This window comes from Coenobita brevimanus, chromosome 91 (assembly GCF_032717465.1).
Source record: "Coenobita brevimanus isolate Jiangsu-jjx chromosome 91, ASM3271746v2, whole genome shotgun sequence".
In the NCBI taxonomy this organism is placed as follows: domain Eukaryota; kingdom Metazoa; phylum Arthropoda; class Malacostraca; order Decapoda; family Coenobitidae; genus Coenobita; species Coenobita brevimanus.
The window spans coordinates 36,886,451-36,901,658 of NC_137044.1; the positions used below are offsets into that span (position 1 = coordinate 36,886,451).

The window sequence follows — 15,208 nt, forward strand, 5'->3', positions numbered from 1 at the left end:
TTTAAACGTACTCACATTTTCCATTTCCTCACCATCCAGTCTCACTGTACATTCACTGACTTCACTTCTCTCAAAGACCATCACTTTACTCTTCCCTACATTCACCTTTAGATTCCGGTTCCTACACACTCTCCCAAACTAATCCACCAAGCCTTGCAGCTCCCCTTCGTCTTCATTTAACATCACAGTATCATCTGCAAGCAACAGTACAGGGAGTTTCCAAACACTACCCTCTCTCACTAGGGCCACTCCAACATCCACTGCCCTACCTTGTACCTCTATTAGTACCCCATCCATGTACAGATTGAACAACCATGGAGACATGACACGTCCCTGTTTCAAACCAACCTTCAAAGAGAAAAATTCACTCAGTTCACCATCCAAATGCACTACAGCCTTAGCACCATCGTACATACTCTTCACAGCATTGAATAACTTCCCATCTACTCCAATGATTCTTAATACTTTCCACAATCCTTGTCTATCCACCCTGTAATATGCTTTCTCCAAGTGCATGAAGGCTGCATACAACTTATTTCCCTTCCCTAGAAACTTTTCCATTAAAGTTCTAAGAATGAATATCTATTGTACAGAACCTCTTCCCTTCCTAAAGCCTCCCTATTCTTCTCCAACTAAATCCTCTGTTATTTCCCTAACTCTGTCAATAAGTATCCTACCATACACTTTTCCTATTACATTAAGAAGACAAATGCCCCTATGATTACCACACACTTCTTTTTCCCCTTTTCCTTTGTACAAGGGAATAATTATACCTGACTTCCAATCCTCCGGGACTTTACCTTCCTCCCAGGCCAGTCTGCACATCTTCCACATCCATTCTACTACTATCTCTCCCCCATGCTTCATCGTTTCACCACACACTCCATCAATTCCTGGGGCTTTCCCCAATTTGACTTTCTTCATTGCTTTCACAACTTCTGTCCTACTGATTTCTTCTTGTCTTCTCACCTCCCTCCTTCTCCCAGCCATTCCCCAGCCACTTAAACTCGCATTACTCCCATTCTCTATGTTCAAAAATTCCTTACAGTGTTCTCTACATCTGCTCACTTTTTCTCCCATCTCCACTAGCAATCTACCATTTTTATCATTCACTCCCCTACTAACTTCACTGCCACCCTGTCTCACTCTCTCCACCTCTTTTGAGAACATTTTCTTACAGTCCCTCCACTTTACACTCAAATTCCTTCCAAATTTCTAATCCACTCTCCTCTTTCTCTTGCTAATCTTTTCACCTCTCTCTTCCTTTCTACATATAACTCTCTCTTCCGCCTCTCAACTTCTTCCACGTCCCTATTTCTCATCCATTCATTGTATGCTTTCTTCTTATGTGCCATAGCCTGTCTCACCTCTTAATTCCACCACGCTGTTCCTTGCACCCTCTCCGTCTTCTCTTCACCCCACAAACCACATCACATGCTGCACATATTTCTTCTGTGAATATCTTGCACACATCTTCCACGTCCCCCATCTGCTCCAATTCATATTTACCCAATCGTTCCTCCACTTCTCGCTTATATTCTGCTTTTTTCTCATCCTCTTGTAACCTTTCCACTCTCCTTGCAACTACTCCTTCCGCCCGTCCTTCCCTTCTTCTATTTCTCCATCTTACTTGGATCTTGATTCTGGCCACCACCAAGTAGTGGTCAGAAAGTCCACTCCCCCAACCTCTATAAGCCCTTGCATCCATTACACATCTTCGCATCCTTTCATCCACACACACATAATCAATCATTGCCTTCCTTTCATCAGTTCACCACCCACCCTTCTTAACACTCGCCATGTATACCTGTGGATCATTTTGTGCCTGAAGAGGGTACTGGCTATCACCAACCCCCTCCCAGCACAAATGTCCACTAACGCACTGCCACTCTCATCTATCCCAGCATCCACACCCCACTCACCAACTATTCCATCCACCTTCACATTCCCTACTTTACCATTCATATCATCAATCAAAAACACTCTCTCATTCCTTCCAAACTTTTCCATGCACACTTCCACATTTGTCCAGAACTCTTCTCTCACTCTGCTTGCACGATCTTGCGTTGGCGCATACACGCACACAATCGCCCACATTTGTATTCCAACTTTCAATCTTACCCACACAATCCTTGATCCAACTGATCCATACTCTCTTATGTTCTTCTTCCATCTTTTACTCACAACAATACACACGCCTTCTTTTGCCCTCTCATTCTCACCTACTCCTGCACATATACCCCATCCATACTCCTGTTCTCTCCTACTCTGTCCTCTTCATTTAGTTTCAGTTACTCCACATACATCCACTTTCTCACCCTCAGGCACCTGGACAATCTCTCTCTCTTTCACCTCATCATTCGCACCCCTTACATTCCACGTCGCGATCCGTACTATGTCCTTTGTCCGATCCTTGGTCGTCATCATTTGGTCAGTCCTTGTCTGAGGCTTCTTGTTCGTCTTTTTAGTTAGCTGTTATCCGGGGAGGGGCACTAACCCTCCGCTAACCCTTTTAGTTGCCTCATACGACAAGCAGGAATACTGGGGAAGTATCTTGAAAACCCCCCTACCCCCAGGTGAATGTCCATTCCGCAGTTTTTCCCTAATTTTGCTAGCAGACATGTATGCAGAAGGATAGGCAGGCAGGCAACCAAAGTGAATCAAACGCTTAACCCTATTCCGCTATGCGCAAGGGTGTAAGAAGTAAAATTCAGCAAGACTGAACTAAAGTTAAAGACATTGTGAAGGGAACATAGATTTGCAAACACACAAAAAAAGCACCATGTAACCCCATCACTGCATGGGTGCAGTTTGTATATTATTTTTACTATTTTGTGATGACTTTATTCAGCTTCAGTGAGATTTTTGCCCTCTAGAAAGGCCAGACATAGCATTAATGAATCCTTTCTCGACACGAGGTCTCCCCCTAACTAAATATTGTGATCTGGAGTAGTTAAGGATTATCTGCTTAAAAGAAAAAGTAATAAAGGTGAAGGGGCACATAACAAGACGTAGCAGCCATGAGCAAACATCTGCCGGCGATGGGACTTGAACAAGAATGCCAAATTTCGGCGACATTCTACAGATCTTAGTATCATTCTAAAGATTTATGGGATTTTGTGCATGCAACGACACACAAATCCCTTCTGATCTGGCAACTTCAGGACACACCCTCGTATTCGTGGCAACTTTGAACGCGGCTAATATTTCCAAAGAAATGTGAACCTGAGGCCATATATAATAACTCTCAAAGTTTCAGTTATGCACAGGATTACCATCTGGGCCTTCACTCATACAGCTACCACCCACTTTGTGAGCAAACTATGAGCCAGTATTAAAGTGTCAATAACAGAGATTTAATCTGTCGAAATAGTTCAATGCCATGGAAATATATTTCCCATAATAAATGGTTAGGTTCCATTATGTGTGACAACAGGGCCTGGATCACAATGACTGATTCCATTGATTCTTCCATACACCTCATATTTAATACTTTCATGAAAAACAGGAAGTATGAAAAACTCAGTCTTCTCCTTACTTTCTTTTTCCAGGAGAAATAAATAAGTAATTATATAAACGAATAACTTTGATATATTTTCTCTCGTTACGGAGATTTCTTTCAGGGGCAAGAATAAATAATATGGGAAGAATCTGTGCTTTCTTTGTTCATCCTGCACAAGCCAATCATAGTTACGGCAGGAAAACGATCCTAAAATTGTATGTAAATCCAGATCCACGGACCACGGCTTTCAACTTCCTTGGCACTTTGGGGTTCTGTTTCAACCACTGCCTCAATTTTAACACCTCCAGCACCTTCACGTATTTTCCCATTCTAGATGATTTTCGTCAAAGGATGTAAAGGTTACATCTAGTCCCTCAATAATAAAAATAAATAAATCTGGGGCTGGAATAACAACAACAACAACAATAATAATAATAATGATGATGATAATAATAATAATAATAATAATAATAAATAAATAAATAAATAATTAAATAAAAGTCTAACCCATATTGCCCATTTAGGAGCGTAGAAGTCCGAGGTTAGGTTACACACTACACAGTCCAGTATAGCGCCCCTGGTAGAGCATTACATGACAAAAAATCCTTGGTTGCTTCTGTAACGTAGACGTATAAAGTGAGCCACACAATATTCTGACCTAAGACCTCTGCCACCAGAACACTAGGCGTTATAGTAGTGAATGAGTTTGTCTAACTGTGTCTTAGTCGTTCATCTAACATATAGTTGCGGACTGCATGATCAATGATCATATTCCTACGAGTGAATGTAGAGAGAATAATTGTATTTCATACGTTCAGCACAGTTGGAAAGAAGAGTAAAAGTGATAGTAATTAGTTCCATTCTACACTCTTTGAGGTGTATGGTCTTCAGGGTACGCTACATGACTTCATTGTATATAAAGACATCTGACCAGCAAACTTCATTTAGTGGCAGAACTTGTACATCATCGAACAGCCTCCAATAACTTCTTGGGAATGGAGCATAAGGATTCAACTTTCAGTAATTCATTGAAAAAGATTTTTACCAGTTTGGATACAGTGAACTGGAATTAGCCAGAATAATAATCACAACACATAATGGGATTGCAGGGGTTTTAAGTACCTGATCATTTAGATGAAGGTGCAGAGTATGCCAGGCGCCAAGCTCAAGTGTGGAGTTCACCTGCAGATCTATTGGTCCTCGGGCCCCCTCCATCACCACCTGCGGTCTACCACTGACCACCTGAATTGCCAGGAGGGGTGTGGGTGTGTGTGAGGGACGGGTGGTGTTGGGAGAGAGGGGGCCAGAGTATAATACGATGCCACTGAATGCACGAGGGAGGAGCTTGAGTGAGAGGGTGGTGGGAAGGCAGGGCGGGAGGGAGCGAACCCACGCGAACCCTGAACCCATGAAGGTGCGGGACAACATCTTGCACTGAGGACCCCAGGACCCCCCAGGGCACACACATCTAAAAAATGGGCAAAGAATGCATACATACATATAGGTACCGTTTATATATATATATATATATATATATATATATATATATATATATATATATATATATATATATATATATATATATATATATATATATATCATCATCATCATCATATAATCATCGTCGTCATCGTTGTCGTCGTCGTCGTTGTCATCATCATCATCATCATCAGCCGTTTGAGTGTCCACTGCTGGACCGGCCTATCCCAACCGTAGTGGGGACGATACAGCCAATGTGTCTCTACCAAGTGGCTTAGGCTGTCTCGTAGAGATTGCATGTGGGGTGGGAGGTGCTTGAAAGTGTAACTGTAAAATGGAGTGACTCTGGATGTGTGTGTAGTCTGTGAACAAAGTGTAATAGGCACGCGCAAGGCGACTGGGTGCAAGCATACTTTATAGTATGCGACTCTGGTTCAACCACAGCACCCCTTATGTCCGCCAAAGCGGTACGTGATATGGTGAACATTCCCAAAGTTTTTTACCCTGGCAAAGGGGCGAACTCTTGTTGTTCGAAAACGCACACTCTACCACTGTACCACAGAGGCCCTGTCTATTTATCTATCTATCTATATATATAATAGATATACTTGTATACAGATAGACAGATAGATGGATTGACAGATATATATATATATATATATATATATATATATATATATATATATATATATATATATATATATATATATACACACACACACACACACACATATATATATATATATATATATATATATATATATATATATATACACACACACACACGCACATATATATATATATATATATATATATATATATATATATATATATATATATATACACACACACACACACACACACACATATATATATATATATATATATATATATATATATATATATATATATATATATATATGTCAATCAATCAATCATTTCCTGTGGCACCCCACGGGATGCATAGGGCCTCGATGAACTCTCTCCACCAATATTAGTCTTTTGCCATCTCCTTCAGCTCCCACCAACACTCCTCTCCTGCCTCTCTTTTCATTGTCCTTAATCAGGTTTCCCTCGGCCTACCTCTGCCTCTTCTTCTCCTAGCAGTCCACTCTCCATCCTGTATTAAACTGCCTTCTTTTCTATATATGTGCCCTAGCCATTTCCAGCGAGACAGTCTCACATATCCATCAACTGGTTTCACTCCCGTAATATCCCTTACTCTTTCATTTGTAACTCTGTCTTGCCACATTACCCCAAGAATCCTTCTCAATATTTTATTTTCAAATCCTAATACTTTCTGATCAATTGTAGTTGTACTGTACCATGACTCAAGCCCATAAATTAAAATTGGTCTAACCATGGACTTGTAAATTTTTACTTTAGTATGTACCGAAAGCATATTATTATTCCAAACAGATTTCAACACTCCAACTGCTCGCAAAGCCAGTCTAATCCTCTCTTCAATTTCATTGTTTTTAATGATCCATTAGATGATACAATCGTTCTCAGATATTTAAAATTATCTAAATTCTTCACAACATTAGTCCCAATTACACAATCCATTTGGTTCTCCACGTTCATAATAATAATTTCAGTCTTTCCACAATTTATTACCAATTCCACTTTTTCTCCTTCCTCCACCAGACAATCAAGCACCCTCTGCATCTCAAAAACACTTCCACAGATCAGTAAAATATCATCAGCATAGTCCAAATCCAACAGCCTCTTATTTTCTTTCCAGTTAATTCCTGCACCTGTTCTCCTTAAAACCTTTCTCATAACATAATCTATAACCAAAACAAACAGTAAAGGCAAAAGAACTCCTCCTCGAATCACTCCTGACCTAACCTCAAATGGATCACTCAAAGAACCACCCACCATTACCTTACAAAAAGTACCTTCGTGCAGGCTTCTAATAATATTTACAAACCTTTCTGGTATACCATAAAATCTCATAATTTTCATCATAGTTCCACGTGAAACACTGTCAAACGCCTTTTCAAAATCCACAAAACACAAACTAAGTGGCGTTTTCATCTCATTAGCTTGTTGCATTAGATGCCTTACAATACAAATCTGATCATTACAACCTCGACCCTTTCTAAATCCAGTTTGTTCTTCTCTTTAAATTTTATCAATTACTGGCTCCCATCCTGTTATTTTTCCAAGCAATTTTTACCACCTCCATAATGCAGTACCTGTTGAATGGGATAAACTTCCACCAGGGTATCTCTGTACACTGAGTGGAGACATCTGTGAGAGAGAGAGAGAGAGAGAGAGAGAGAGAGAGAGAGAGAGAGAGTGCTAAAACGAAAGAGTGGCAGCCAGTGGAGGTGGGGGAAATGTATGTGTGGCTCTCTTTGACTATGGCAATGGCACATGTAAAACAGCATGTGATCCACGATTATTGGGCAGTGGACGAATTCGTCCACACACCTGTCATTGGGAAATATACAGTATGGCCCATGACAGGTACCTACCCATAATGAAGTTCCTGTGCTTAAATCGTAATTATAGACCCTTACCCAATGACAGGTTGTGGTAGAATAGACCCATCCTGACCATGCTGAAAGAGTCATTTATTGGGCTTTTCTGGATGTTTCAGACAGTGGTTATCAATGAGTCACTAGTTCTTTTCTGGGGACATCTTGCATTTGTACAGTATGTGCCTTCTAAACATCACCGGTTTGGACTAAAATTCTCTGTCCTAAGGGACTGCCAGACTGGATATATGCTAGATATAACAGTTTATTTGGTTACAGATGTGGACATGCCCAGTGACTATCCCCATCAGTTTTCTGCTGGTGTGGTGAAAATGCTAATGGACATATACTTCCACAAAAACCACATCCTGCACATGAATAACTATTACACCTCCCCAGCATTGACAAAGTATTTACTTAACCCGCCGCATCCCATTGACATATATATACGTCCAAATGTTTTGTCACTGTGAGTCCCATTGACGTATATAAATGCGCCGTAATTGCAAGGTCTGTCATTTGCATATTTTTCAAATTTTGCATGTGATTCTTGGTATGTATACATGGGACACCTTCCTTACAAGATGCCACGCAGGGACAATGCCTTGCCCCGCATGACCTCCCCCCCCCCGCACACCGTTGTCTCGGCAATTCACCTGTTACCAGTGACCTGGCCAGTGAAGACATGTCCTGCCACGGTACGAAATTCAAGGCCAGAGTGATTCCCCAATCAATGACAATGTGGAGGACAAAGTTTATGTAGCATTAGAGGAAGAAACATTCAGAAATGATGATCAGTTTATGTCGCCAAATAATGTCAGGTATGTTGATGTGTTTGGTGAGTGAAACAATGCTTATATTGCCTATATTACTGTGTGATATCCAATACACTCTCGTACTACATATAAATTCGTACCAAATTAATAAATAAATACCATTTATGAGTGGTGTGGAATAGTTACCCTCCCATAGAACTCGTTTTCTTTGGAGCAAGCCTGATAGAAAACCCAGTAAGATAAGGGGTACTGCTACAAGTAATCAGTACTTTAAACCTCAGTGAGCAATTTCTCTATGAATTTTTGATGTTTTTCACCAAAAGCGGTGGTTTGAGCCAAAAAAAATTATTTTCCAAAATTGGTTGGGATTGGGGGGAGTCAGTGGTGGAAAATCGGTCAGGACTGGGCGAGTTAAACATGGTACTGGAACAAGTGGGACTGTTCTTGCCACTAGGAAAAATTTTCCAGCATTCCCAGTGAAGACCAAGAAAGGTGCACTGCTAGCCTGGAAATGTGGTCACATGTTGGCATTCACAGACATTATAAGCAAAAGCTGAACATGTTGACCACAGGTCACCATGGGCTTATGCAGGACGTAGGCAAGACAGACTTCAGGACAGGGCAATCTGTGCTCATATCAGATGCTGATAATAACTACAATATCAACATGCAGCTCGCTGATGAGTCCAACATGCAGATCAAGGAGATTGATTGCCTACATAAATCAATGCTGATGGTGTGGTACAAGAAGGCGTTCTTACACCTTCTTGATATCTCTATCTTGAAAATTACATACTTTTCAGTGAGGCTTTTGGTAAGGGTGTCTCTCTACGTGAGTTCGAGAAAGAACTTTCACACTAGCTCCTTGTAAGGTACGCAACTGTTCAGGGTGCAGGTTCAAGGAGGACAATGTATCAGATGCCAACGGCAGACCACTTGGACGGCACATGATACCTGCCACATCACCGTCTCATGCATCTGGGGAGATCACCTGCTGGTCGTGTGATCGACAGGCGATCCCACGTCTGCTCCACAACAAAACATCAGGCAAAGGCATGCATGGAAATGCACTATGAATACCTTGAGAGCAAAGTGCCACTTTCTCTCAAGTGCATCTCTGAGTATCTCATTGACCACGATTTCTAAGCATAGGTGTGTGGGAGATTGTAAATATTGGAGAATGAAGTGAACTTCAAGTGCTATTTCTAAACAGTTTTAAGTAATAACATAAGTGGAAAACCATGTAAAGTTGTTGTTGTAAATATCTTGAGTCAGTGTAGCAATAATGACAGAAACCCAATTTGCAACTGAAGAAAATTATCTTTTTTGGGTGGCACTGAAGAATTTTTTATGACGATGAATTTAGTATGCAAAATAGGTAAAATGAACAGTAAATGCAATATCAAGTGCAAGTGGAATAAGTGATACAGACCGTAGGTAGTAAGGTAAGTATTTTCACCATTCCCTCCAAGAGTACCAAATTGCATAACATTTAGTACAAGTGTCTACCTCCTGGTTTAGCTTAAATGAAACTATTTATCAAAAAGAAATGTTGCTCTCAAAGAGAATACAAAGTATGAATTTCATGGACAGACATAGAAAAATGAGTACATATTTACTTTTTTATCTTTTTCATCGCATCTGTGTGAGTCCTCCCACACACCTACGGGGCTAAGTGTCATTCTGTTATGGCCAGAAAACAAAAGACGAGCCGCATGTACAGTTGCCTCCACTTATAACGAGTACAGCGGGTGGTGTCTTTGGTGAAATGTGGCGCCAATGTGTTTGTTTACATCGTAGTAATAGTAAGTGAATGGGCAGACTCGGCAGAACTTCCCCTCCACTACAGTATCTAGTACCCACAGAAACAATATTCTGTCAAGTCATACTCTGTCTGCAAATCCAAGTGTTTGTCAAGTATGTATAGTGGAAGGTAGAGAGAAAAACAAATAGTAATGCCATTGGATCCCATTGTTTCTCTGACAGGAGATGGCTGTGAGGCAAGGTGGAACAGACGGGAGGAGGGACAGGTGGTGGGGGTGCATGTATCGAAACTTTGTCGTGTTTCGTTTAGAAAGATGAAGGGTGTGATTATACAGATGTTCTGAGGTGATCTGTGACTCCATATGCAATAATGTGTATTGGATGAATGTTGGGGTCTTACTGTAGTGTTCGTCATACAATGTGGTGAACAACTGTACAGTAGTTCAGCATAATGATTAGAAGGTGTCATGTCCGGTAGCTTGAAACGTGGTTCGCCTGGGTCAAGTGAATGTGCGACTCAAATGCTGTAACATGTTTGTGGCTGAACCAGGGTGGCCATAAATGATTTATAATTAAACATGTGACAAAACAATCATGCCATGTTGTGCATCATCCAGTCTGTTTTATTGTGAGGGAAAAAATAACAACATTATATTCGCAAACCAACGTATAAGTACATGTCTCGTTGCATAGGATTATAGCTACTTTGACAGTTGTTGGCTTACTGTGCGAAAATGTTGTGCAGACATCATACTGATGGATGACGCGGAGGTAATAAGATACTGTGTTTGCATAATGAATGCATATCTTGTATTGCAGTAATTGAAGTAACGGTGTTACTAGTGTCCAGTCCACAAATGATGTCGCTTTCTTCGAGGTCCTGTTTCATTAGTCTGCATAGTTGTGACACAACATCCACAAACATTGATTATCGTATATTATACTCTCTTTAAAACATTCATACATTAGTTTTCATGCAAATATTACACATCCAGGCCATCCTTAGCTCCAGATGAATTATACTATTTAACCGTGAATCTAAACGCACGCACTGTTCATCCAGAGGGAGCAGTATTTCCTTTGCCATGCATGTCTATCCATTGTCTGCCATTATGACACAAGGTTTTAGTATGTGGCCAAGGCAACACAAAATATATCGGTGGCGTGGTGCTGCTGGGAGAGTTTAAAATTGCATATTGTCTACGTGTGTTTGTGCAAAAAGTCTGGTAATACACTTCACCGATTTCTTCGCACTCATGCCAAGATAGCAGCCAAAGTCGCGGTTTTTGTGACTGTTCTGACTGAGCATTGAACACACTTTCACTTCCCAGCAGTATGAATGAGGTCCTGTTTTCAAGCAATAGAAACATTAAGTAGTGCAGTAAACAATGCAGTTTTATATGTAAAGTAAGGAGTGTTTTATGCACCTTGTCATCATACAGACTTATACAGTATAATACAGCCAAGGATAAGTTAGACCTACTTTAGGATAAAGGTTGAGTGCTGGTGGAGCGTCCAGGTAAACGTAAGCAACATTGGTGCACGAGCACCTGGATGGTGAAACCCAACCACAGCGCTTTACGCAAAATACTTCCCGGTTCTGAAGCTACCCCACGTCATCCAGTAGATTTACAGAAGGTCACTGATGAGGCTGTAATCTCGTCTTAGTGATGGGATATGATACGGAAGTCAATATCAGGACTCGTTACCCATTATAAGAGGAAGGGCCGGAATTTTGTGTGTGTGTGTGTGTGTGTGTGTGTGTAATTCACCGGGTCGGTCAGGATCACGTGATGGTTTTGTGATCATCGGCATTTTACCCTCCCGGAAGAGAGCTGAGAGCTCATATAGTCCGATCTAAGGGCAAAGCCTTGACCTTCACACACGCACACACCCATCCTCTTGCTCAAGGAGGACAGTGACCACCCGCTTTGTCAGTGAAACTTTTTCGCATCCCGAGCAAGGCGCGAACCCCCGTCTTAGCAGATGCTAGGCGAGAGCGTTACCACTGCACCAGCGAGCGGTGTGTGTGTGTGTGTGTGTGTGTGTGTGTGTGTGTGTGTGTGTGTGTGTGTGTGTGTGTGTGTGTGTGTGTGTGTGTGTGTGTGTGTGTGTGTGTGTGTGTGTGTGTGTGTGTGTGTGTGTGTGTGTGTGTGTGTGTTCTTACCTAATTGTTCTTACCTAATTGTATCTTTACAGGAATGAGTCAAGCTCGTACTGTCCCGTGTCTTAAACCATATTTATCGTACATATCCTTAAATTTGTGAATTGTTTTGGCACACAATATTTCATTCGGTAGTGGATTCCACTGATCAATTGCTCTATTTGGGAAACTAAATTTCCTTACGTCTTTATCACCTCTCTTCTTATGCAGTTTTTTGCGCGTCCTCTTGCTGATGCTTCCCCATACGTTAAGTGATCATTTATGTCTATTTTCTCCTTCCCTGATATGCATTTATATAACATTATCATGTCACCTCTTTTCCTTCTCTCCTGTGGTGTTGGTAGATTCAGTTTATTTAGTCTTTCTTCGTAGCTTAGATCCCTTAAGCTTGGTACCCATCTTGTAGCGGCCCTTTGAACTTTTTTAATTTTGTCCATGTGTTTTTTGAGATGAGGACTCCAGACTACTAATGCACACTTCAGGGTTGGTCTGATGAATGATGTTACTATCTTTCTTAGCATGTCTTCATTTATGTATGTAAACGCTAATCTCATATTGGCAAGCAGTGTATACATGTTCCGTACCTTCTCACTGATGTGGTCAGCCGGAGATAGTCTGTTATTGACAATCACACCTAGGTCCTTCTCTCCCTCTGATGTGTGTAGGGTTTTATTTCCTAATGTATAATCGCAGTCAGGTGTTTTTCCACTTTTACCAAACTTGATTATTATGACACTTGTCCACATTGAATTCCATTTGCCATGTATTACTCCATTCATAAAGTTTATTTAATTCTTCTTATAGCTCTTTACAAGAGTCTGTGTTAGTAATTCTCCTTTGTATTTTTACATCATCAGCAAACATATTAAGATACCTTTCATTTCCAGTGTTACTGTCTGTATCATTTATATACACAAAAAACATGATTGGTGCCAGCACTGAGCCCTGTGGTACTCCACCAGTCACTTCTTTCCATGATGAATAATTTCCCCTTAGAACTGTTTTCATTTCTCTTTTCATGAGAAAATCTTGTATCCAACAATACAGTTTGCCTCGAATTCATCCTTGATGGTACAGTTTCCATAAAAGTTTTTGGTGTGGTACTGTGTCAAATGCTTTTTTGAAATCTAAATAGATACTGTCCACCCATCCTTCTCTTTCCTATAATGTGTCTGTTACTCTGTCATAGTAGCTCAACAGATTAGTAACACATGATTTTCCTTTTCTGAAACCAAACTGTCTTTCTGTTATCATACTGTGTTCTTCTAGGTGATTTACCCAAGCTTTTCTTATAAGCTTTTCTAATACCTTGCTTACAACACTGGTTAGTGATACTGGTCGGTAGTTAAGTGGATTTTCTCTATTCCCTTTCTTGAATAAGGGAACAATGTTTGCTTTCTTCCAAATATCAGGTAGTTTACCTTGACTCAAGGATTTCTTGAAAATTAAAAATAATGGTTTACTTACCTCCTTTGCACATTCACGTAGGACCCAACATGAAATTTCATCAGGACCATTTGCTTTTCCTTTGTCTAATTTGCTTAGCTCCTCCTGTATTTTTTTTTTCTGATGTTTGTATATCTGGTAGTTTGTGTAGGCATACATGTTCCACATAATCCCTCTCAATTTTTTTTCTTCTGTAAAAACTGATTGGAAATTCTTGTTTAGTGCTTCACAAATATCCTTCTCTTGTGTATAGGTGATTCCATCGTCCGTAATGGATTGTATTTTATCTTTTACTTTGGTTTTGCTTCTGATGCAGCTGTAAAATAGCTTTCGTTGATCACTACTTTTATTTATGATGTCCTCCTGAAACTGTTTTTGGGCTTCCCTCCTTATTCTTGTATAATAGTTTCTTGCCTGTTTGTCATTCCACAAAGAACTCTTGATTTTGAAATGGCTGCAATCAGTACTTTCAAAACTGAATTTCATACATCAAATATTTCGTGTTACTTTTTTCATCTTTCCCAGTCTATTATCAGAAAAGTCAGTGAGCTAGGATAAAAAGTAAGGTATGAACCAGAAGAGATTCTCAAATGTTGGTGAAATCACTTCCATCTCTTGCCTTTGTTCCTGCTGATGAGATGTCTGAAGTGTTTGAACAGCTGGCCGAAGCATTTCCAGATGAACCGACGTGTAATGATCTTCTGACCTACTTGAAGTCAACCTACATTTGTGGGCCACATACTGTATTGGCAGGCAGAACAGGAATCCTAGATTTTCACCAGCATTATGGAATCATCTTGAAGATTCTTTAGTTTGTACATCCAAACCAATGACTGCAAAGAAGGATTCCACAATTCTTTAAGATCAATGTTCCATTGTGCTGATCCAACTGTTTCAACTCTGTTTAATGGTTTGCAGCGTGATATGGCTGGCTGTTCATCGCTTGACTGTGGAAAATGCTGAAGTTCAGAACCTGGAGAGACCAAGAAACGAGTACATAAATTTGGCTAATAGGCTTGCTGCAAAAGTTTCACAGTACAGAAGTGAAGCAGATAAGTTAAGGTATCTTAGAGCAGTTGCTCATATGCAGAAACATTAAAGCAATGTTTTTCCTGGTTGGCTAGGCTACTCTAGGTGGTCTTGACTGAGTACAAGTATGGGTTACCGTTAATGTCATAACAGGAATTTGATTATCTCATAATATTATTGTCCAGATAATGCAGTACGAGTATATACACATGAAATTTAGAAGCAATTAATTACTTGCTGATTTTCATTATTGTCTGAAAAAAAAAAAATCAACCTCCAACTAGCTGGCTAGGCTACCCATCTGTATGATGGAAGTATGTTCTTTCAGCAGTTCACATAGTTACAAAATTGAAACATAATTGTTTGTTTAAACATTCAACATGCTCAGATCTTTATATTTACTTATTACAAACAATAGGATGAAAAGTAAGCGAAGTAAGCAAAAAATCCATTCTAATGTAGCTAGTTGTGAAAACATTAGCACCGTTTAGTTGTCCAAAATAAGCATGAAATTTTCTTATTTAGAAGTATTAGTTCTCCTGTGTGGATGTACTGATTTTTT

The 15,208-nt window shown here is 40.1% G+C and overlaps 1 protein-coding gene across 1 annotated transcript in view; it reads right to left on the reverse strand.

Moving 5' to 3' along the window:
• The window catches only part of LOC145411964 (putative neural-cadherin 2), a 452,962-nt gene that overhangs the window by 113,215 nt on the left and 324,539 nt on the right, over positions 1 to 15,208 (reverse strand). The window contains exon 21 of the mRNA XM_080281935.1: positions 4,625 to 4,970. Within this exon, the coding sequence (XP_080138061.1) occupies positions 4,625 to 4,970 (346 nt within the window). The remainder of the gene's footprint in view (positions 1 to 4,624; positions 4,971 to 15,208) is intronic.